The following is a 25,338-nucleotide window of genomic DNA, read 5'->3' on the forward strand; positions in this document are numbered from 1 at the left end:
CCCCTAAAAAAAAAAAATCTATATATGCTAAATGCAGTGTGGCATCATGGATTGGATTATGGAACAGAAAAAGAACATAAGTGGAAAACTAATCAAATCTGGTTAAGTTTGAAGTTTAACAGTTTTTGAAAAAACATACATTTATATATATCATACAAAATGAGCCTTCCTATAAGTTATTTTTCACATCCAACATTAGCTTCTGAAATTCATCTACACTAATCTATATAGCTCTAATTAATTCACTTTAACTGCTATATATTTACTATTCCATTATGTTCTAATAATCTTACTTATGTTAGGACATTTGGTTTGTTTTCACATTTTTTGCAATTCTCAGGAATACTATAATAAAGGTTCTTGTTCATGACTTCCTGTAGACATGTGAATTTCCCCAGGATATATTACCAGGAATGAAATTACTCACTTGCAACTTCACTCAATAATAGAAAATTCTCTCTAAAGTAGTTGAAAAAGTTAGCAGTACTTCTAGTAGTGTATGAGAATGCTATGGTAACACATTCTTGGCAACACAAAATACTGGTGGAAGCTCTAAAACACATCTTCATAATGTTTTCATTTGATGTTTCTTAGTGACACCAAGCATCTTTTCATCATTCAAGTTCCTGCAAATTGCTTATGATATCATTTGTTCATTTTTCAATTATGTTATTTTGTTTACTATGAGAGTTCCTTATACACACTGCCTACTAATTCTATGTCACTTCTTTGAATTGGAAATATATACTTCCAAACAATTCAGCCATGTTTTTTTTTTATTGGGAGAGAAAGTATCTTCTGATGTAGAAAAGTTTTAAATTTCAATATAGTCAATTCACCAATGCTTTTCTTTTTAAAAATTTTTTTTTCAACGTTTATTTATTTTTGGGACAGAGAGAGACAGAGCATGAACGGGGGAGGGGCAGAGAGAGAGGGAGACACAGAATCGGAAACAGGCTCCAGGCTCTGAGCCATCAGCCCAGAGCCCGACGCGGGGCTCGAACTCACGGACCGCGAGATCGTGACCTGGCTGAAGTCGGAGGCTTAACCGACTGCGCCACCCAGGCGCCCCCACCAATGCTTTTCTTAATACTTCCCTACCTTAAAGTAATAAAGATAAACCAACAGTCACTTTAAAAAGTTTTAAAGTGTTACTTTTAACAGTTAAGACCTGAAATCCATCATAAACTTATTTCTGTATGGCAATAACAGATTTTTTTACTCAAATGGAGAGCCAGTTGTGGTACTAACTCTTTTAGGGTTTATAATGAAATGAAATGCTATCTCAATCATAAATCAAATTTCTATGTATAAGGCTAGGTCTTCAGCTGGTTTCCATGTTATTTTCCATTATCCACTTGTCCATCCATACACGGTGACACTTATCTTAATTATTATAGCATTATTGGGTATGGAAATATACAACAACACCATCTTCCTTCTACCATCCTTTTACTCTTCCATATACTTTGCCTGTGATTTCCCATATAAATTTAGGAGAAATCTGTTACGCTATAGTAAAAAGTCCCTACAGGAATTCTGAATGAGAATTTTTCTTTTTATACTATCAAGCCTATCATTCATAGATACTGCGTAAGATTCCATTTATTCAAGAACTTCCTTGTTCTTTAAAAATCATATCATCGCCATACATTAATCTTTTAAATGACTACAGAATACACATTCTCAAGCACACCAGAACATCATCTAAGAGAGACTATATTCTGAGCCACGAAATGTCTCAAAACCTTAAAAAGACTAAAATCACATAAAGTGTATTTTCTGACCAAAAACGAATTAAGTTAGAAATCACAACAGAAAGAAATCTGTGGTAACATCAAATACTTGAAAATTAAAAAACAAAACAAAACAAAAAACCACTCTTTAACTACAGGTCAAAGAAACCAAGAGGGACATTAAAAAGTATTTCTGGGGCACCTGGGTGGCTCAGTCAGTTAAGTATCTGACTTTAGCTCTGGTCATGATCTCACAGTTTCTGAGTTCAAGCCTTGCATCAGGCTCTGCGCTGACAGGTCAGAGCCTGCAGCCTACTTCAGATTCTATGCCTCCCTCTCTCTCTGCCTGTCTCCCACTCAGTCTGTCTGTCTCTCTCAAAAATAAACATTAAAAAAAAATGTTTTTAAAAACTTCTGAGGCACCTGGGGGTGGCTCAGTTGGTTGAGTGTCCAACTCTTGATATCAGCTCAGGTCAAGATCCCAGGGTTGTGGGAATTGCATTGGGTTCTGCGCTGAGTGTGGAGCCTGCTTAAGATTCTCTTACTCTCTCCTTCTGCCCTACTCACTCCCCTGTTCGCATGCTCTCTCTCTCTAAATATACATATACATGCATACATATATATATATATTTCAACTAAATGAAAACACAAGCACAACATTAAAACTTACAGGATAAGCTAAAACAAAGCTTAGAGGGAAATTTATTGCCTTAACTATCTGTATCAAAAAAGAAAAAAGATATCAAATTAATATCCTAAACTTCCATCATAAGAAAATACAAATAGACAAATTAAACCCAAAGCAAGCAAAACAGTTAAAAAATGAAATGAAAAAAGCTAAAATGAAAACCAATGAAATAGAAAGCAGAAAAAGAACAGAGAAAATCAAACAATAGCAGAGTTAGTTCTTTGAAATGGTCAACACTGATGACAAATGCCTAGCTAGACTGGTCAGTAAGAGACTACAAATTACAAAAATATTACAATACTTGGTCAGGATGTGGACAAAGGGTTCCCCTTTTGCATTGTTGGTGGGAATGTAAACTGGTGCAGCCACTCTGGAGAACAGTATGGAAGTTCCTCAAAAAATTAAAATAGAGCTACCTACAACCCAGCAATTGCACAACTAGGTATTTATCCAAAGGATACAAAATGCTGATTCAAAGGAGCACATGCACCCCTATGTTTATAGCAGCACTATAATAGTGGTAGATGGCAGCGCTATATAGCCAATAGCCAATAGCACAATAGCCAAATTGTGGAAGGAGCCAAAATGTCCACTGATTCATGAATGGATAAAGAAGATGTGCTGTGCGTGTGTGTATGTGTGTGCGCACACGCACACACACACACACTCTATTTGGCACTTTACATTTCTCTTCCGTTTCTGATTCTGAGATGTTTATTTTGAGGCTGAGCCCACTTTTATTTTTTTGGTTTTATAGTTTTATCACCATTGCTAAAGTAAAGGAACAAAGAAATTTAATACGCCTTTTGACTGGTAATCTTTCATCTATATTTTTATCTTATACTCCCAGTAAGTAAAGTCCAGTATTCTTTATATTGTTTTTACTAAAAAATAAACCATAAATTCATTTGAAATAATGACCAGCCCATTAAAGAGCATTATCATTTATGTCAAATGTCAAATACATATTTAAATTACTTACCAATACTATGAAACTGCCATCGCTGATGAATTCTTTCTGGAAGAAGTTGTAAAATTTTCTAAAAATCAGTATGAATAAAACAAAGAAAAGAATGAAAAGCAAGTAATGAGTCCACATTCTGTGCAATGTGAAAAATTAAACAAAGAGCTTATAATAAGCTTTTAAGAGTTTCTTATGTAAAAGATAGCATCACAAACACAAAACAGTATTTGAACTGATCTGACAGTACTTGCACTATTTCAGCACTGGTCATCAATATTTGAAAACACCAAAAAAAACCCAACAAGCTATGCTAAGACTTGGAACAAGACATTAATGAAATTTATCTTTACAATGACGTGGAAAGTAAATATATTTCTCCTTATTGATTAAATACTAACTCAAACATTTTTCAAAATGATCATTTACTATTCTTAGAATTTCTCTATTATGGCTATTACTGATAAGTTTTAAATTCTTTCAGATATTAGTATTAGTGACATTTTATCTCTGTGTAGTTCTTCCTATTTTTATAAAAGTAGGAGAAATATTTGGATTTCATAAAAATCAAATCAGTATTTATACTATATAAAGTATTTGTACTGCGTTGATTCATGTGAACCCAAAAGTATTATATGCTTTGATGGCTATAGGTATAATAACAATACTTAAAAATTCAGGATCCCTACATTTAAGCCAACATAGGCTTCTATCAATTGGGAATAAACACTTTTCACATATAATTCAAAATTTTACCTTTAATTCCCTTCACAAATTTCTTCTGTGTGAATTATTCTAGTTCAACAGCTTGCCTTACAATGCTGCTAAACTATGCTCTCAGTAGTCATCCGCTTGCTGAATGAGTTTTCTATGTGTGTCTGTTGTTATTGCTGCTCTTACTACTATTATTATTTAAAAATTCCACTAACCAAATGTTCATAGTGGCCAAACAGTAGACATTTTATATAATGATATCTCATCAAACCTCACAACCATCCTAAAAAAAGTTTATTAATCTCATTTGAAAAATGAGAAAATGGGCTAAGTAATGTGTTTAAGTTAGAAAGTGGAATTAATTCCAGGGGTGCCTGCATGGCTCAGTTGGTTAAACACTGGACTTCGGCTCAGGTCACGACCTCACGGTTCGTGAGTTGAAGCCCCACGTTGGGCTCTATGCTGACAGCTCAGAGCCCACAGCCTGCTTCAGATTCTATGTTTCCCTTTCTCTCTGCCCCTCCCCAGCTTGTGCTCTGTCTCTCTCTCAAAAATAAATGTTAAAAAAAAAATTTAATAAATAAATTTTAAAAAGTAAAAAATCAAAAAGAAAGTGGAACTAATTTCAACCTTAATATGCCTAATTCTAAAATGTGTACTTTTGTACTATTCTGCCCAAAATACAGTATGCATGTTTTACACTTCTATCTTCCATTTAATATGATCTTCTTTAGTCCATCTCATACAAGAGGATCATGAGAAATTATAAAGTTCTTCACAGATAAATGCTGGTCCCACATGAGATACACAAACTTCTTTGCCTTTGCCCTCCTCTTATTTCTCTGGCCAACAATTACATAATTCTATTTATTTTGGTATGGAAAGAAATGAAATTTAAGTTGAGAAAGTTTATAAACTACTCAAAAGGATTCCTAGGGGCGCCTGGGTGGCGCAGTCGGTTAAGCGTCCGACATCAGCCAGGTCACGATCTCGCGGTCCGTGAGTTCGAGCCCCGCGTCGGGCTCTGGGCTGATGGCTCGGAGCCTGGAGCCTGTTTCCGAGTCTGTGTCTCCCTCTCTCTCTGCCCCTCCCCCGTTCATGCTCTGTCTCTCTCTGTCCCAAAAATAAATAAAAAACGTTGAAAAAAAAAATTAAAAAAAAAAAAAGGATTCCTAAATTATAACCATTAAACTTTATATTAAAAAATTGTTTTTACTATTTATTTTTGAGAGAGAGAACATGAGTGGGGGAGGGACAGAGAGAGAGGGAGACACAGAATCCGAAGCAAGCTCCAGGCTCTAAGCTGTCAACACAGAGACCGACGCAGGGCTCAAACTCAGGAACCATGAGATCATAACCTGAGCCGGAATCGGATGCTTAAGCAACTGAGCCATCCAGGTGCCCCTATTATACTTTAGATTTGACCCCTTATAAAATGTAAATAAACATGTCTTTATTATTTTTTTTAATCTTTTTTAACGTTTATTCATTTTTGAGAGACAGACCGTGAATGGGGGCAGAGAGAGAGGCAGACACAGAATCCAAAGCAGGTTCCAGGCTCTGAGTTGTCAGCACAGAGCCCAACACAGGGCTCAAACTCACGAACCATGAGATCATGACCTCAGCCAAAGTCAGATGCTTAACCAACTGAGCCACCCAGGCACCCCAACATGTCTTATTTTTATGTGGTTAATATAAAGATGAAGTTAAGAAAGAAACCATGTGTAGTTTTAACAGAAGAAAACAGATTATGAATCCCAGATCATATTTTTAACACTACATAATGGTGCTTTTCATTCCAAAAAGAGGAAATCAGTTAATTTATAATTCTTAATTTTTAAAAATCATTATTAGTCTCCAAAGGTAGAGGTCAGGTATTATTATTCCCATTACAAGGAGCAAAACATAAGCACACAGGTTAAATATTTTTTCCAAAAGATGGAAACCCTATATCTAACATCTTGATATTCTAAAAAAATTTAGTCATTCATTAAAGACAAACCATTCATCAGTATATATTTACGTACAGGAAAATAAACATTATTTTTTAACAGAAGGAATGCCCTAAAAGATCTTCTATCAACTAATCAATCCATCTCAGTTTCCTGAACAGGGGCAATCATGAATGTCTGAAGGAACATTTTCCAGAAATTATTAACTTGCTTTCTCTGCTGATACTTTTTTTTTTTTTAACTTCTTTTCAACCTTCATGCTTTTTTAAAATGTTTGTTTGTTTGTTTGTTTTGACAGAAAGAGTGCATGCATGTTGGGGGGGGCAGAGAAAAAGAGAGAGAGAGAATCCCAAGCAGGCTCCATGCTGTCAGCACAGAGCCCGACACTAGGCTCAATCTTAGGAATGATGAGATTGTGACCAGAGCCAAAATCAAGAGTTGGACATTTAACCAAGGGAGCCACCCAGGCATCCCAATCCCGATGCCTTTTATTTCCTTCTCTTGCCTAATTGCCGTGGCTAGAACCAAGTACAATATTCAATAGAAATGGCAAGAGTAGATACTCCTCTTTTGTTACTAATGTTAAGAAAGAGGTACTCCGTACCTAGCATAAGGTATGGTCTTACCTGTGTATTTTTGTAGGTGTCCTATATCAAGTGGACAAAGTTTCCTTTTATTCCCATTTTGTTAAGTGTTTAATGATGAAACAGTACTGGGAGTTTGCCAAATGCTTTTTCTGTATTTATTGATATGACATATATTTTTTTGTCTTTTATTCTATTATTACTGTATGTTAGATGGTTTATTTTCAGATGTTAAACTTTGTAATACTTAGATAAACCCCATTTGGTCATGTTGTATAATCCTTTTTTATATGTGTTTTGATTTCATTTACCTTTTTTTCAGGATTTTTTGTGCCAATACTCATGAAAATATTTTATTATATTTTAATATTAAAATAAAATATAATAAATTTATATTATTATAATTTTCTTTCTTTGTAATGTTTTTGTCTGGTTTTGGTTGCATAACACTGGCCTCACAGAATGAATTATGAAATATCACCTCTTTTTTATTAATTAAAGAATGTGAAGAACTCATATACTTCTTTAAATGTCTGGTTTAAATTCACTAGTAAAGTCATCTGGGTCTGGGCTTTTCTTGGTGGGAATTTATTTACATATGAATTCATTTTTTCACTTGTAAGTCTTTCCAGTTTTCTATTTCTTTCTGAATCAATTCACTGCTTTTATCTTTACAGGAACTTGTCCATTTAAATGTATCACATTTGTTGGCATTCAGTTGGTCACAGTACTTACAATCCTTACAATTTCTATAAGGTGGGTAGTATTCCTTTTTAATTCCTGAATTTAATAATTTAATTCTTCACTCTTTTTAGTCAGTATGGCTAAATATTATTAGTTTTCCTGATCTTTCAATGTTCTGACTTTTAGGTCTATTGGTATTCTCCAGTTTTTAAAACTTTCTTCCATTTATTTTTGCTATAATCTTTTTTTTTTTAATGTTTATTTATTTTTGAGAGTGAGACAAGAGCATGAGTAAGGGAGGGGCAGCAAGAGAGGGAGACACAGAATCCAAAGCAGGCTCCAGGCTATCAGCACAGAGCCCGAGGCGGGGCTTGAACTCACAAACTGCAAAATCATGACTCAAGCCGAAGTTGGATGCTTAACCGACTGAGCCACCCAGGCACCCCTGTTTTTACTATAATTTTAACTATGTTCTTTATATGCTTTCTTTGGGTTTTAATTTGATCTTCTTTTTTCAGTTTCTTAGTGGAAACTTAGGTAACTGATGTGACATCATTCTTCCTTCTATCATATTAAGTTATATAACTATAAATTTCCCTCTGAATGCTTGGTTAGCTACATTCCCTAAGTTTTGGTATGTCATAACTATGAGCCATTGATTATTTGGGGGTGTGTTCACTAATTTCCACATATTTATGAATTTACAAAATTTCCTTGTTATTGATTTCCTCATTTAATTCCATACTGATTAGAGAACATAATCTAAATGATTTCTGCTGATGCTTTTATTCTTTCTCAAAATATCTATGTTTTAATATTCCCCTTGTAAATAGTCCATGCAAACACCTGGGGAGATAAACATAAGCAAATTCCTAAATGCTGAATACTGAAAATTAACTGCAAAATAGGTACCAACACCAATTACTTCCATCTGGAACTCTTAAAAAAAAAAAAACAAAAAAACCAAAAACCAACTTTTTTTTTTTTTAGCTGTGACTAAATCAATAACTAAATCAACAGCTAAGAAATATCAGATTGTTCAAATTCTTCTAAACTATATCAAGTACCCAAAATACAAAACAGTGAATTATCTTTTATTACCAACAAAGTAGCTCAAATTTTAGATACTGATTTCCCAATTCTTTACTGTCCTTGAAGTCACAAGATTGAATCATGACTTTCTCCAGATATCTGAATTTTCAACAAAGATCAGAATACTCCTATCACTGCTTGACTTGAAAGACAGAATAAAGAGGCAAGGAGTTATTTTAAAAGTGAGGGGACCGTAGGGGCACCCAGGTGGCTCGGTTGGTTAGGCGTCCAACTTCAGCTCAGGTCATGATCTACACTTTGTGGGTTCGAGTCCTGGGTCAGGCTCTGTGCTGACAGCTTGGAGCCTAGAGCCTGGAGCCTGCTTCCGATTCTGTGTCTCCCTCTCTCTCTGTCCCTTCCCCGCTAATGCTCTGTCTGTCTCTCTCTCTCTCTCTCAAAAATAAATAAACATTTAAAAAAATAATAAATAAAAGTGAGGGAACCCTAATTTTTATCAGGATGCCAAAAATAAAATATAAATTTTAGCAAAGCATCAAATATTACTAATTCCTTCTATTTTTAACAATAAAGGCTTGCCCTAACCCAATCCAAAGTTACATAGAAAAATAATTTATAAAACAATTATCTTATAGTATTACCAAGTTTGTGGTGTCAAATGCATAAAAACATAATTCTATTTCTACCTAAAAAAAAATACATGTATCTCAAAAAATAATTAAGAATTAAGTCAGGTATATTTTTAGGTCAAAAAAACATGATTCAGTTTTTAGAAAGCGTGGCAAATTCAGTCTTCCGTTATATGCTTTATAGTTTCAATATATTCCTTTGTAAGTTCCAGTAATTATTTGGGGGGAGGGGGGGACAGTTGATGGGCAGATACTTACCTCAAAAATAAAAAGTATAGCATCCAATTCCTCCCTTTGAGATTTGTGACCTAAAATATTTTTACAGGAAAATGTGTTAAACATTATCATTTTGTCCTATTACCACCACTTAAAAAGCTTAAAATATTTCAAGCATTATTTTCTCAGTGATTCTTTTAATAAAATATTTAAAGCATATTCTGTTCGATGTATAAACAATACTATAGCATCTCTCTCTACTCTTTTTCAACAATTAAATTTAGATTCTACATATTTATATCTTAAATAATACATTGTGGAGAACTTAGAATTCTGAAAATGAAAGTATGAGAATGACTGCTCAATTTACATATGCACCTAAGAGCAACGCAAAGAAGGTAAGGAAACAGGTAAATCAATCCGACCAGGGAAAAGCAAATCTTCTAAGCCTTTTCAAAGGAATGAAGATAGTACTACTAACCCAAAGTGTGAGAGGGTGTCTAAAAGATGTTTTACAAAAAGAAGTGAAAAAACACTAAAATTCCAATGTCCAAGAGTCTATTTTTAAGTGAATATTTAAGATAATTATTTGAAACATCAACATAAGCCAGGACCAATTTTAACATCTTACCTTTCTGTTTCAGACTAGCTTCAATAGTCACAAAATTCTCAAAGAACACATAATATATATGTGAAAAATGTTGGTCAAAAAACTGTTTAAGATCAATAGACTCTGCATTCTCTGAAAAGGAAAGGAAACCAGTTTTTAGTGATTACATATATATGTTAAATCACATTCAGTTAAATAGTCACAGTAGCAAATTTCCTTCAAAAAAGTCAAAGAACTGCTCCTAAAATTCTATCATATTAAAATATTTGAGATATTCATTGATTTATATTCTTGTTCTCACAACTTTAGTCTTCAAAGATTTTAGTTTTAATTTTAAAAACAGGTCAAATCAGGTTACCATAACCTTTGTTTCCAAAAAAAAACCCAAAAAAACCAAAAAAACAAAAAGTCTCAGAAAGATTTATTCAAAATTTATTTTGGATGTTTAGCTAAACCAAAAAAAGAAGTTTTAGTTTCAATTCATAGCTATGCCTCTTCCAACTTATCCCCAAGACAGTTTAAAATCAATATTTCTAGGAGTAATTATATATTTTATAAAACACATTTATTCAGCAAGTAGGTACCTAACAACAGGCTTTCTAAATAGGCACTTAAGTATTACAAAGCTCAAATCTTAAGGGATCTTCCGTATAGTCCAGGGCACACAAAGCCAAACATATAACTGTATGCACAGTACAAAGTGTTACATATTGAAAGTGAAGTGACAAAATGCAATGGCAATTTAGAAACACAAAATTACTGGGGGGCGCCTGGGTGGCGCAGTCGGTTAAGCGTCCGACTTCAGCCAGGTCACGATCTCGCGGTCCGTGAGTTCGAGCCCCGCGTCGGGCTCTGGGCTGATGGCTCAGAGCCTGGAGCCTGCTTCCGATTCTGTGTCTCCCTCTCTCTCTGCCCCTCCCCCGTTCATGCTCTGTCTCTCTCTGTCCCAAAAATAAATAAACGTTGAAAAAAAAATTAAACAAAAAAAAAAAAAAGAAACACAAAATTACTTTCAAAGCTAAAAGAGGGGTGAAGGTAGGGAAAGAAGAAAAGCTTAATAGATTATATGAAAAGACTTTTAAAGACAGGAAAAACTTTGAACATGAACTGGTGAGGTTTAATGAGAAGGGCATTCTAGGCATAAGCAAAGACAAAAAAGTGAGGAAACTATGAAGCATGATAGGATGCATAAAAATAATTCATTTTAGCTACAGCTTAGAATGTTTTGATAAAAATAAAATTGAAAAACTAGCCTTGAAGTATGTTTTAAAATGTCTTGAAAACAAACTAAAGTGACTGAATTTATTATTCAAAGGAATATATCTATGCAGATGTATACATATTACACATTTTGTTGTTTCGTTTATTTTCTGGGAGATTGAGAAGGGTGAAGAAAAAGGGGAATACAGAACTTTTACCTTAAGTATATGCTTCCCATTATTCAACTTTGCTTGCAAAAAGCACGTTTATTTTATAATGAAAAATAAAATATAAAAAAGGCAACTAGAAAAAAGTCAATCGTTAATAAACTCAAATTAAAGGTAAATATCAGTAAATTTTTTGAAATGCTTTAAGGAGCAATAGAAGATTTCAGAATAAAATTACATAGTAACAACATATAGCGTTTTAAACTCTCTTTCATGTATTAGCTTACCCTGTGAATAGTCATAATTCTTTAGTGACCTCTCATCTATGGAATTTTCTAAGACTGCTACCCCTTTGCTCTACTCTCACAAAAGAAGGGTGGATGCCCTCTCTATTCCCTTGGATTCTCTACATTTCTACCTTATGGAAATCACATGTTTTAAGTGTTTTCTTGTCTTCTTTCCAGGACTAGTCTATAGCTTCTTTAGAATAGAAATTGTGTCTATCTTAGCATTCCCAAAACCTAACACAGTACTCAGCACATATGTATTCAGATGTGTTTTACTACTGATTAAAATAAGTTATTTTAATTTTATTATATTCATCTATTAGCTTGGAAATTTTTATATTAGAAAAGACTGCATAACCTACTGACAGGCAAAACATTGCTTCCTCTAGACTGGAATCAGAAAACCCAGATTCAACTCCTATCTGTAACAATACCTGTGTGACTTTTCACAGAACTAGAAAAACAAAATGGCTAATAAAAACTGAATGTTTCCTATATGCTAGACTCTCTTTTAAGTGCTTTACAGAAATTAATTCCTATAATCCTCACAACAACACTATGAAATGAGTACTATTATTATCCCTATTTTACAGACGAGGAAACAGGCATAGAGAGTTTAAGTAATTCAGCTATTAGGAAGCAGAGACAGGGATTTAAATCCTACACAGCCTGGATCTAGTGCCCATGCTCTTAATCTCTATGTTATTCAGCCTCCAATGTAATACATCTATAAGAAAATTAGGAATAGAACACTAGTAATTTATTATCTGCCTATAAGAACAAGATCCATCAAATAATAAACACATTTTACAAACTTTCAAAATAAAAACATACACAACTGAGAAAAACAGGAAAAGTATTCTATTTTTCCCACACAATAGTTTAGAGTAACAAAGAACTATGAGATCAAAATAAAATAGGCTACTATAATTAGCTCTCCATTTCCTGAAATTAATGTTTCAAACGTAACTAATGTTCCAGGGGAAAGAAGAAAATGAGAGAACAATAACAAAGCAAAACAAAAAAATCAAAAGCAAACATGAATCAACTCAAGATTTTACAAGCTTATTTAGGAGCCAAGACGACTTCTCTTAATTTCCTTCTCATACAGCATGTGAGGAAAACCTGGAAATTACACACTTACTAATAAAAGATACTGGATCAAAATTAGGCTAATTTCCTTGTTGGGCTCTTTTTTTTGCTTTGTTTTTCTCTGTATCTATTTGTAATGAACGAGTCAGCAAATAAAAACTCTTTTACAAAATATTTTTGATCACCAATTCACAAAATTTACATGGTGGGGGAAAACAGGGTAAGAAATAAAAAAAATAAAGAAAGAGAGAGGAGGGAGAGATTAAAAACACACAAACAGGTGATGCCCGGGCGGTTCAGGCAGTTAAGTGTCCAACTCTTGATTTCAGCTCAGGTCATGACCTCACATCATGAGATTGAGCCTCACGTCAGGCTCTACACTGACAGTATGGAGCCTGCTTAGAATTCTCTCTTATGCTCTCTCTCTGCCCCCCCCCCACCTCATGCTCATGCTCTCTTTCAAAAATAAATAAACTTTAAAACATGCACACACAAACAGGCTGGATAAATTATGAATAATACACTATAAGGCTCTAAAAAAGGTAGGGAGTATATGGGAAACGGAGAAGAAATTGAGAGAAGGGAAGAAGAGAAAAAAGGACAAAGGGAGGAAACTAAAAGGAATAAATTAGAAGACAGAACTGAAGCTATTTCTCAGAATGTAACGCAGAGAACAGTAAGATGGAAACTATAAAGATAAGGATAACAAACTACCTTAAAAGCTCCAGGAAGGAAGAAAAAATGTAAACAATATTAAAAATATATATACCTGAGAATGATTTAAAATTGGTGAAATATTTAAGTAAATTTTAAGACGAAAAATGACATACTGAATCCCAAGCAGGATAAACACAAATCTACACATGGACACATCCTAACACCAAAAACAAAATGAAAATATTAAAACCAACAAAAGTTACCTACATAGTAATATCAAAACTAACAGTACACTTCTCGTTAACCTAATAGAGGCAGGAAGGCAGTGCAACTTTATACTGAAAGAACTAAGGGAAAATAATTGCGAATCTAAAGGCCTATGAACACGAGGGACGCCTGGATGGCTCAGTCGGTTAAGCACCCCACTGTTGATCTCAGCATAGGTCACAATCTCACAGTTCATGAATTTGAACCTGGCATAGGGCTCCATGTTGACAATGTGGAGCCTGCTTGGGATTCCCTCTCTCGCCCCCCCACCATACTCTCTCCCTCAAAATAAATGAACACATTTTTTAAAAAAGAAAACTATTAACAACCTGAACGTGTAAATGAAGAAAAGGCATTTTCTAACATCCTTACAGTTTAACACTCAAAAACCATCACTCAGGGGTGCCTGGGTGGCTCAGTTTGTTGTGCATCTGACTTCAGCTCAGGTCATGATCTTGTGGTTTATGAGTTCGAGCCCCGCATCAGGCTCTGTGCTGATAGGTCTGGAGCCTGCTTCAGATTCTGTGTCTCCCTCTCTCTCCCCCACCCCTGCTTGTGCTCTCTCTCTCTCTCAAAAATGAATAAATGTAAGGAAAAAAAATTAGAAAAAAAATAAAAAAAAAAACCCTCATTCAAACTCAAAGAAATACAAGAGATATATTCTGAAAGAGAAATTAACATTGGAGAGTGAAAAGCAAAAAGTAAAAATGAACAAAGAAACTGCAAAATGTATGTGTAAATCTAAATGGATAATAATGTTAAAAAAGCTACTAATGCAAAAGGTTACAATTAGGAGAAAGTAAAAAAATAGACAATGTCAAAGATGCAACAAAAACGCTAGAGATACTATTTGAAGATCTTACTTTGTTAAGAGGATGACAGAAATACTGATGAACTCTATAATTTAATATTAGTATGCTACTAAAATGTTTTGAGTTACCACTAAGAATAATAACAGAATGTAAAATGTTTAACCATTAGGAGAAAAATATAGAAAAACTTATGGTAACAGAAATGAATATAGAAAAGCACCCCAAAAAGATGAATGAAATGATAGAAATATAAATACAGTATTTGCCAAAAAAAGTTAATAAATGCTTCAACTAAGACACAGTTATAATCACACTGCATTTTAAAACAACCACAAAAATTAAGCTGCAAGGTATTTATTAAGAAAAAAAATGTAACCCAAAATGATTAAAGGAATGAAATAAAAATATATCATTTAGATACTGACCAAAATACCAATGTTGATTCCTTGGTAAGAGTCAAAGTAAATATTAAGGCAAGAATTACTACAATTAAAGAGGATCACTGTATTTTGAAAAAAGGCTGTACCAGGAAGCTTTTAATTCCAAATTTGCATTAACAGTTTCAAAATATAAAAAACAAAGACCAACAAATTTCTAAGGAGAAAAAACCTACTAATTGCATGGTAGATTTTATACAACCATTTCCTATTTAACAGAGAAAAGACTAGTAAGTATTCAGAAGATAAGAACAGCACAATTAGTACTTTACAAATAAAACCCTAAATCTAACATAGATTAAATCTTTTCATGCAAAAGTGAGATATTTACAAAAACTAAATAAGGACACAAACTAAATTTAAAAAGTACTAAGAGTAACATAGCACAAAGCACATAGTACTAAGAGTAACTATGCTCTCTAACCAAGAGGTAATAACTTTTAAACATTAATAATGAAAACTAATCCCCATACAAAAGGAGGAATGTGCTAGAAAAGAATAAAGCTATAAGACCCAGGCACTCACACAGGCCAAAAAGAGTGCCTATTCCCAAAAACTAGACTAGAAAAACTCATGTTTCATAGAGCAATTAACCCTAGACTGACACTACTTCAAAGCCACCCAATATATCATAAAAGCAAGATACACAAGAATCAAACTGTTTCCAAGTAAATAGCTGAATCCCAGAACAGGAAAAGAGCTCAAGAAAATATTAGGTATACAAAATATCCAGGACCCAACAAGGTAAAATTCACAATGTCTTATCTATAATTGATGATTACCAGGCATGCAAAGCAAGAAAACCTAATTCATAATGAAGAGAATCATTAAATCAAATTTAAACTAGATTTTAACAGCTGCTAGAATGGCAGAAATGGGCATTAAAATAGTTACTCTAACTGTATTCCATACATCCAAAAAGTTGAGGATGGGGGATATAAAAAAAGAAGCATTCAAATCAAACTTCTATAGATAAAAATTACCATGTATATGTTGTAAACTAGGTAGAACTAAACCACAGCATTAGAAACTATCCAAAATAAACACAGACAAAAGGTAATCCAAAAAGTTGAAAACCACATTAGTGAACTGTGAGACATCAGTTTCAAGTGGCCTAACATAAAAGTAATTGAAATTCCAAGGAAGAGGGGCAGAAAAATATTTGGAGAAATAATGGCTGAAAATTTTCAAGCTTGATGCAAATCACAAATCCACATATACATGAAGCTCAACAAATTCCAAAAACAAGAAACATGAAAAAAAAATCATCAAGGCACATAATAATTAAATTGCTCAAAACAGTGACATAAAGAATATATTAAAAAGTAGCTAGAAGAAAAAAAAAACATGGTACACAGTAACTAAAATAAAGATGACATATTTTTCATCAGAAATAATGCAAATAAAAACAATATATATCTTTAAAGTAATGAAGAAAAAAAAAACTGTCCAGCTGAATTCTATATCCAGTAAAAATATCTTTCAAAAACAAAGGCAAAATAACTACTAGGTATTTATTCAAGGGATACAGGTATGCTGTTTCAAAGGGATACATGCACCGCAATGTTTACAGCAGCACTATCAACAACAGCCAAAGTATGTAAAGAGCCCAAATATCCATTGATAGATAAATGGATAAGGAAGATGTGGTGTGTGTGGGTGTGTGTGTCGATACATATATATATATATACACACATATATATACATACACACATATATATATATACACACACACATATACATACATACATACATACATACATACAATGGAGTATTACTCAGCAATCAAAAAGAATGAAATCTTGCCATTTGCAACTACATGGATGGAACTTAAGGGTATTATGCTAAGCGAAATTAGTTGCAGAAAGACAAATATCATATGAATCCACTCATATGAGGACTTTAAGACACAGAACAGATGAACACAAGGGAAGGGAAGCAAAAATATAAAAACAGGGAGGGGGACAAAATATAAGAGATCTTAAATATGGAGAACAAACAGGGTTACTGGAGGGGTTATGGGAGAGGGGATGGGCTAAATGGGCAAGGGGCATAAAGGAATCTACTCCTGAAATCATTGTTGCGCTATATGCTAACTAATTCAGATGTAAATTTAAAAAATAAAATTAAAAAAAAGAAAGAAATATTATCAGACAGAAATATGGACCTGAAAAAAGTAACAACAAGGTAAATGCCCAAGCTTGTTTCTCATTATTCCAAACTTATCCAAAGACAACTGTTCGAACAAAAATAGTAACAATGCATTGGGGGGTTTATAACATATGTAAAAATAAAATCCATGAAAATAAAAATATAAAGGTAGGAAAGAGAAATATGAAAGTCCACTATTCTAACATTCTTAATTAAGAAGTAATGTATTCACACCTGAAGGCAGACTTCAATGCGTTAAAGATGGATACTATAAACACTAAAGCAACTACTAAAATAAAACAGAAAAGTTACTAGTAATACCCATAGTGGAGAGAATATAAAATCACAAAAAAATACTTGACTGATCTAAATGAAGACAGAAAAAGAGAAACAGTGATCAATTGGGATAAAGAATAGATAACAGATGCTAATCTAGCTATATCAATAATCACACTGAATAAAAATGATTGACCCAAAATGGAAAAGACTGTCAGACTGGGTTTTTAAAAAAGCAAAATCCAACTATATATTACCCACAAGAAATAAAAATTGTGCACTTAAAATACGTGCAATCTGTGGGGCGCTTGGGTGGCTCAGCTGGTTAAGTGACTGACTTCAGCTCAGATGATGATCTCACGGTTTGTGGGTTCAAGCCCCACACTGGGCTCTGTGCTGACAGCTCAGAGCCTGGAGCCTGCTTTGAATTCTGTGTCTCCCTCTCTCTCTGTTCCTCCACTGACTGCACTCTGTCTCTGTCTCTCTCTAAAAAATAAATAAAGATGAAACAATTTTTTTTAGTATGTATATACACAATTTGCTATATATCAGTTATGCCTCAATAAACCTATTTTTAAAATTAACTAATTGGGGTGCCTAGGTAACTCCATTGGTTAAGTGTCTGACTCTTGATTTCTGCTCAGGTCATTATCTCAATATATTTGTGAGTTTGAGTCCCGCATCAGGCTCTGTGCTGACAGTGCCTGGGATTCTCTCTCCCCTCTCTCTCTGCCCCTACCCCACTCACACTCTCTCTCTCACAAAATAAATAAATAAACTGAAAAAAAAATTTAATTAAAAAAAATTTAACTAATTATATAGATTCAAGACAATTTCCACTCATTTTCATTCCATTATGTTTTCTGAAGTGAAGGGAGAGGAGAATGGAGCTCCAAAAATGGAGTAAGTAATATTCTAGGAAATGCCATGATTCTAGAATATTTTAATACCTAAACTTCTGACCATCTGTGTCCACAGAAGCCTGCTGCACATATGAACGTATGCTCCACAAGATAAAAATTTAACAATCTCTGAAAGCACATGTAATACATTTATGAATTTAAAGCAATGAAAATAAAACCCCAAAATGACCATTTCTTAATGCTTTCACAAATATAGTCTAATGACCCCACACTAATCATAAGAATTATGATTCCCAGAATCAATAGAAATATTGACTCCCAGAAAATAATGATTAAAATTGATTTTCATTTTTATATCATGAACCAATAATAAAATGAATAAAAATGGCAAGCTCATTCTTGTATTTAACAAGGTAGAAGGCAGGCAAGTTAATTTCCCTACTGATAATTGTCCTGGGTGATTAAATTCATGAAGATAAATCTAGGGATCTTCTCTTGTACAAATGTTTAAGATGTTTGTTCTTATCTTTCAAACATATATTATTCATTATTCCCTCACTATGAAAAGAATACAAAAAACAAAAGTCCTGCTGGAAACCACACTAAAAACCTATTAAAATTTCAAAGCAAGCAAAATCGTTTTAAGATATGTAGTTTATCTCCTTATCAAACTGATGTTTCAAAGTAACTGCAGAAAAGCTCCTGACATGTGATTATGGTTACAACTGATAGCAAGATAACAACTCCCAGAAATAAAAAGGAAACGACAAACACTAAAAGAAGCATTAGTAAGTGACCGTGATCCCAAAGTAATTATTTCTAAGTCTCATTTAACTCTATAAAGTAATACAATAAAAATTATTCTCCTGCCTTCAAGGATTCCACAAGAAACACAGAGAAAAATGAGAGAGTGAAAAAAAAGAATCTAGTTTACACAAAGACACAATGCCTAATTTAAGAGCAAAGTCAATTTTGTGTTTTATTAAATATTATACTGTAAGGTAACAGTATAAAACAAAAGAAAAAGTTATAACCACTTATGTTTAATGTTTTACATTTGCATGAACAACACTTTGACAGTTACGTATATGCAATCTTACTCCACAAATTGTTTTTGAAATAAGTTTATTATCTCCATTTCATAAGAAAACTAAGCCTGGAAGAAGACAGGCAACTTTCCAAGGTCACACTAAACTACTAAATGGCTCCAAATCAGCTCTCTGTGTCCTGAATCAACAACACTAAAATAGGCACACTTCAGGCAGTAGTCCACAGCATAAGACAACACTCTGGCCATTTTAAATCAAACTGATTCTGAAAGAATGGTATTTTTCAAGAATTATTTGAAAGCTACACAGAAGGGGCGCCTGGGTGGCTCAGTCGGTTAAGCGTCCAACTTCGGCTTAGGTAATGATCTTGTGGTTCGTGAGTGTGAGCTCCACGTCAGGCTCTGTGCTGACAGCTCAGAGCCTGGATGGAGCCTGCTTCAGATTCTGTCTCCGTCTCTCTCTGGCCCTCCCCCACTTGTGTTCGTTCTCTGTCTCTCTCTCTAAAATAAACATTAAAAAAAAATAAAAAAAATAAAAAAAGAAAGTTACACAGAGGCTGAGGTGGATTATCTGAAGTTTCAGAACTAGTAAATAATAAAAGATACCAAGAATTAAGAGGATTTAGTCCACTCATATGCACACTGCCCTAAAGTATCTCTCCTTACATTGGCTAATTATATCCTCCCTAACTTCATCACAATACCTAAAATTTCACTCATTAAATTCATTTGTGCAAGCAAAGCATTCCAACACCTAGTGTAAGCAGTTAAACACTATTCATGTAAATCAGTACAAGTTGCTTTCCTCATAACATATAGCAAAGAAGGAAAAGAATTCTGATACATTTGTGAAGATGGGGAGTAAAGAAGATAATACTTATTGAGCATTACTGTTTTCTAAGGATTGAGCTAAACATTTTCTTTCAGTTTTCTGAATTATCATAGAAACTTTAAACTTTTATCCTTTAAACTTTAAAGGATAAGTCCTATTAGCTTCATTTTACTCTTCACTTAGTTTATAAAAGATAAAAACTAAACTAAAAAGATTCAAGAAAGCCAAGACAAAACCAAGTTGGTCTAAGTGTAAGGTAAAACTCTATGTCTTATTCCATGCCACTTTGCAAGACAGGTAAATGGCTGTGATATTAAAATTTATGGCTAAATAGAACACTGAGTGCTAAAGGAAAAGTATAAGAAAAATCATTGGGAAAATGTTAGCAACACTGATTAATTAAAACTTTGATGTGCTCAGTAAAGGGGGTGAGCATTCCATTTTCTTTTTTCCTCTTTTTCCATCTCCATTATGAACTTCTCTTCCTCTGCACCCTCCCTTTAAATGTTGAGGTCTATGAGGAATATGTCCTCTTCCACCTTCATTAAATACTGCAACTTGAACTCTATCTACATACAAAAATACCTCTCAAACCCATAGCTGCTATTTCACACCCTCTCTTGAGTATGAGTCTTATACACTACCTATCCAATTACATCTTCCACGGATATCTCTCACTCAATTTGCCCCCCAAATGAATCCACCTTCCTTCACCTTCTCTAGCTTTTGAATGAGTCTGAAATGAATTTCAGCCTTCAAAGAGAGGTTGGTAGTACCACCTATCTCTGAAGGCTGGCATTCATTTTCAGACTCATTCCCCTCTCTTTTGGGTTCTGCCCACCATCCCACCCCTCAACAAATCATTCATTTCCTTGCCAAGTTTACCTTCCTAAATACTTCTGCAATACATTTCTTTCTCTCCGTTCCCTACTGCCCACCACCCCCCATCATTTAGTTTCATACCTTGTGGTCTCTTGCCTGAATTTTATTAGTCTCTTGTCTACTAGCTCTCACACCATTCTCGCCTTTTTATCCATCCTCCAAATATTACTACCAGAATAATTTAACTGTATCATTGATCTGCTTCCAGGGCTTTCCAATGCAAACAAGATAAATCCCAGGCTCATTCAGATGACATACTAGCACTATTTTTTTTTTCATTCTGAACTACTCACTACCTTATCTATTACCCACTACACAGTAAATAATGTCACAAAATAAATTTACATCCATACAATTAAATAGATAACCACTAAAAATATTCATTAAAAAACATTTTTATGAAATGGAAAAATGTTAATAAGAACTTCTATTTTAAACAAACAAACAGAAATAGACTATCAAATACAGAGAACTGGTGGTTGGCAAAGGGGAGGGAAACGGGAGCAATGGGAAAAAATAGGTGAAGGGGATAAAGAAGTATACACTTCCAGTCATAAAATAAATAAGTCACTAGGATGAAAAGTACAGTACAGGGAATATAGTCAGTAACATTGTGATAACTTTGTACAGTGACAGATGATAATTATACCGATCATGGTGAGCATTTTATAACACATGTAATTGTCAAAACACTATGTTGAACACCCAAAACTAGTAATAATATTGCATGTCAAGTATATTTCAATAAGAAATAAAAATTAAAAGTATAGAAATTAAAAAGTTAAAAGCAGGTTAGAAGTAATATCATTGAGTTGGTGGAAGAAGGCAATTCAAAAATCTTCTCCATAAAAGTAATGAAAACAAAACCAAAAACAGTAAAAAATTAACATTTTTAGAAACCTAGAAATTAACCAGAGGATTATTAACAACCAGGAACATTTGTTCAAGGATAATGGATAAATCTTAATAAGAACAGTGAGCTTAGCGGCATCTCAAACTTACCCTATTCCCATCCTTCTCTCTCCCCCTCCATAACAGCCTTGAAAAGCAATAGCCCACAATCACAGTCAAGAACCAATACCCTAATCAGTCCCTGGAGGAATCAGAACAGGACAGGAGCCTTTTCAAACCCTCAACTTAAGAGAATTATCAGTATTTGACTTATCTAGCTTCTCCCTGGACAATCCCACTTGCAAAAACTGTCCTTATTTGACTTAACTCAGAGTCCACACAATCCAACAGCCTCTTCCCTGGGAACATCTGTTGAAAACAATCAGTGGCAACTGTTTAATAACACAGCAGCCTGAGGCAGTAATCACTGATAAGGCAAATAACAAGCTAACCAATAAAAAAAGAAAATAATAAATAAAAACCAGGTGCGCACACACACACACACACACACACCTGAAAACAAAAACCTTAAAAAGAAAAGCTAGGGAATGAACTATCCACAAGGAACGTTGAAAATCTCAGAAATTTAATGGGAATACTCAAGGCCATCTGTATGCATGAGGCTGCAAGCATGCTCTGGAAAGACTAGAAAAAGACCTAGGTTTTCATCTCTGGCTGACCTTCAGATTCTACACAAGAAGGATGTGAAAACTAAAACAGAATTGTAAACTGTCTGGTTAATACTGATCGTGTCCCCGATACACACACAGAACCCTTTGGCAAAGACTAGAAGACTTACTGATCCAGGCTTATATGAAGTCTCTATTCAATCATTAGCAGACCATGAAGATAAACAAGCAAAGTTCTGGTCATGTAGAAGGAAAAAACAAACTGCAGAGAGTTAGTTCAGTAAAGTCATTACAGAAACACACAGCAACAACAATAACAAACAGAAATAACAACAACCCCTGGGAAGGAAGCAGAAACTGGTTGCCAGAGTTGCTACATTATTTAAAATATCAAGATATCAAGGCACCTGAGTGGCTCAGTCGATTGAGTGTCCGACTTTGAGGATCTCACAGTTTGTGAGTTAGAGCCCCGCATCGGGCTCTGTGCTGACAGCTCAGAGCTTGGAGCCTGCTTCGGATTTTGTGTCTCCTTCTCTCTGCCCCTTCCCCGCTCATGCTCTGTCTCTCTCTGTCTCTCAAAAATGAATAAACGTTAAAAATCTTTTTAAATAAATATCAAGATATCAACAAAAATTGCAAGACACACAAAAAAACAAAGTATGTGCCATATAAAGGACAAATTAAAGTTAACAGAAACTCTCCCTGCAGAAGCACAAAAATTAGATTTAAAAGATGCCACCAACTATTTAAGTATGATTAAAATAACAAAGGAAACCATGTCTAAAGAATTTAAATAAGCACAGCAAATACACAATGCATTAAAAAAAAAATCATTCACCACGATCCAGTGGGATTTTTTCCTGGGATGCAAGGATGTTCAATATTTGTAAATCAATCAACATGATACACCATATCAATAAGGATAAAAACTATATGTCATTTCAATAGACACAAAAAAGCATTTGACAAAGTGAAACATCCATTCATGGAAAAAAAAAACAACAAAGCAAGTTTAGAGGGAACCTCAACATAATAAAGTCCTTATATGAAAAACGCACAGCTAACATCATACTCTATGGGGGAAAACTAAGAGCCTTCCCGCTAAGGTCAGGAAGAAGACAAGGATGTCTGCACTAACCACTTTTATTCAACACAGTACTGGAAATCCTAGCCACAGAAATCAGACAACAAAAAGAAATAAAAGGCATCCAAACTGATAAGGAAAAAGTAAAACTTTCACTACTTGCAGAAAACATGATACTATATATATGACACCCTAAAGACTCCACAAATAACCTACTGGAATTGATATATGAATTCAGTAAGGTCACAGAATATAAAATCAATATACAGAAATCCACTGCATTTCCATTAATAATAAAGTAACAGAAAAATTAAGAAAACAATCCCATTTACACTGCACCAAGAATAATAAGATACCTAGGAAAAAGTATAACCAAAGAGGTTAAAGACCTGTACTCCAAAAACTATAAAACACTGAGAAAAGAGATTGAAGATAACACAAAGAAACAGAAAGACATACCATAATCATAGGTTGGAAGAATAAATATTGTTAAAATGTCTATACTACTCAAAGTAATCTACATATTTCACGCATTCCCTATCAAAATGCCAACAGCATTTTTCACAGAACTAGAACAAACAATCCTAAAACTTGTATGGAACCACAAAAGACCCTGAATAGTCAAAGAAATCTTGAAAAAAAAAAAAACTGGAGGTATCACAATTCCAAACTTCGAGTTATATTACAAAGCTGTAGGGACCAAAAGAGTATGGTACTAGCAAAAAAAGAAAAAAAAAAAAAGACACACAGATCAAAGAAACAGAATATAAAGCCCAAAAATAAACCCAGAATTATATGGTCAATTAACCTTCGATAAAGAGAAAAGAATATGCAATAGGAAAAAGTCTTTTCAACAAATGGTGTTGGGAAAACTGGACAGCTACTTGCAAAAGAATGAAACTGGACTACTTTCTTACACCATATACAAAAACAAACTCAAAATGGATTAAGAATCTAAATATGAGAACTGAAAGTATAAAAATCCTTGAAGAGGCACAGGCAGTAATGTCTCTGACACTGGTCATAGCAACATCTTTCTAGATGTGTCTCCTGAGGCAAGGGAAACTAAAGCAAAAATAAACTATTTGGACTACATCAAAAAAAAAAAAAACCCCTTCTGAACAGCAAAGAAAACAATCAACAAAACTCAAAGACAACCTATTGAATGGAAGAAGATATTTGCAAATGGCATATTCAATAAATGGTTAGTGTCCAAAATGTATGAAGAAGCTATACAACTCAACACCAAAAAAACAAATAACCCAGTTGAAAAATTGGCAAAAGATATGAACTGATATTTCTCCAAAGACATACAGATAGCCCTTCGTCACATGCAAAGATGCTCAACATCACTTATCATCAGGGAAATGCAAATCAAAACAAGGCGATATCACCTCATGCCTGTGTGAATAGCTAAAATCAAAAACTTAAACAGTAAGTGTTGGCAAGTATGTGGAGAAAAAGGAACCTTGTGCACTGTTGGTGGGAATGCAAACTGATGCAGCCACTGCGAAAGACAGTATGGAGGTTGCTCAAAAAATTAAAAAAATAGAACTACCCTATGATCCAGTTATCACACTACTGGGTATTTACCCAAAAAGAACAAAAACACTAATTGAAAGGGATACATGCACCCCTATGTTTATGGCAGTATTATTTACAATAGCCAAACTATGGAAGAAGCCCAAGTGTCCATCAATAGATGAATGGATAAAGAAGATGTGGGGTGTGTGTATATGTCTGCACATATACGTGTACATATATGTACACATACAACACACACACACACACACACACACACATATATATATATATACACACACCATATACACACAATGGAATATCATTCAGCCATAAAAAAGAATGAAATCTTGTCATTTGCAACAACAGATAGATCTAGACAATATAATGCTAACTGAAATAAACCAGTCAGAAAAAG

The 25,338-nt window shown here is 34.0% G+C and overlaps 1 protein-coding gene across 2 annotated transcripts in view; it reads right to left on the bottom strand.

The window, feature by feature from the left end:
• Positions 1-25,338, bottom strand: part of RALGAPA1 (Ral GTPase activating protein catalytic subunit alpha 1) — a 278,485-nt gene that overhangs the window by 221,695 nt on the left and 31,452 nt on the right. For both annotated transcript variants that reach the window (XM_047075616.1, XM_047075615.1), the window contains exons 2-4: positions 9,846-9,956; positions 9,257-9,306; positions 3,407-3,464 (exon numbers count right to left, since the gene is read on the bottom strand). In XM_047075616.1, the coding sequence (XP_046931572.1) occupies positions 3,407-3,464; positions 9,257-9,306; positions 9,846-9,956 (219 nt within the window). The remainder of the gene's footprint in view (positions 1-3,406; positions 3,465-9,256; positions 9,307-9,845; positions 9,957-25,338) is intronic.

Source organism: Lynx rufus, unplaced genomic scaffold (genome assembly GCF_022079265.1).
Source record: "Lynx rufus isolate CCGP_SWC_20201006 ecotype Redwood Valley unplaced genomic scaffold, mLynRuf1.p SCAF_13, whole genome shotgun sequence".
Taxonomy (NCBI): Eukaryota; Metazoa; Chordata; class Mammalia; order Carnivora; family Felidae; genus Lynx; species Lynx rufus.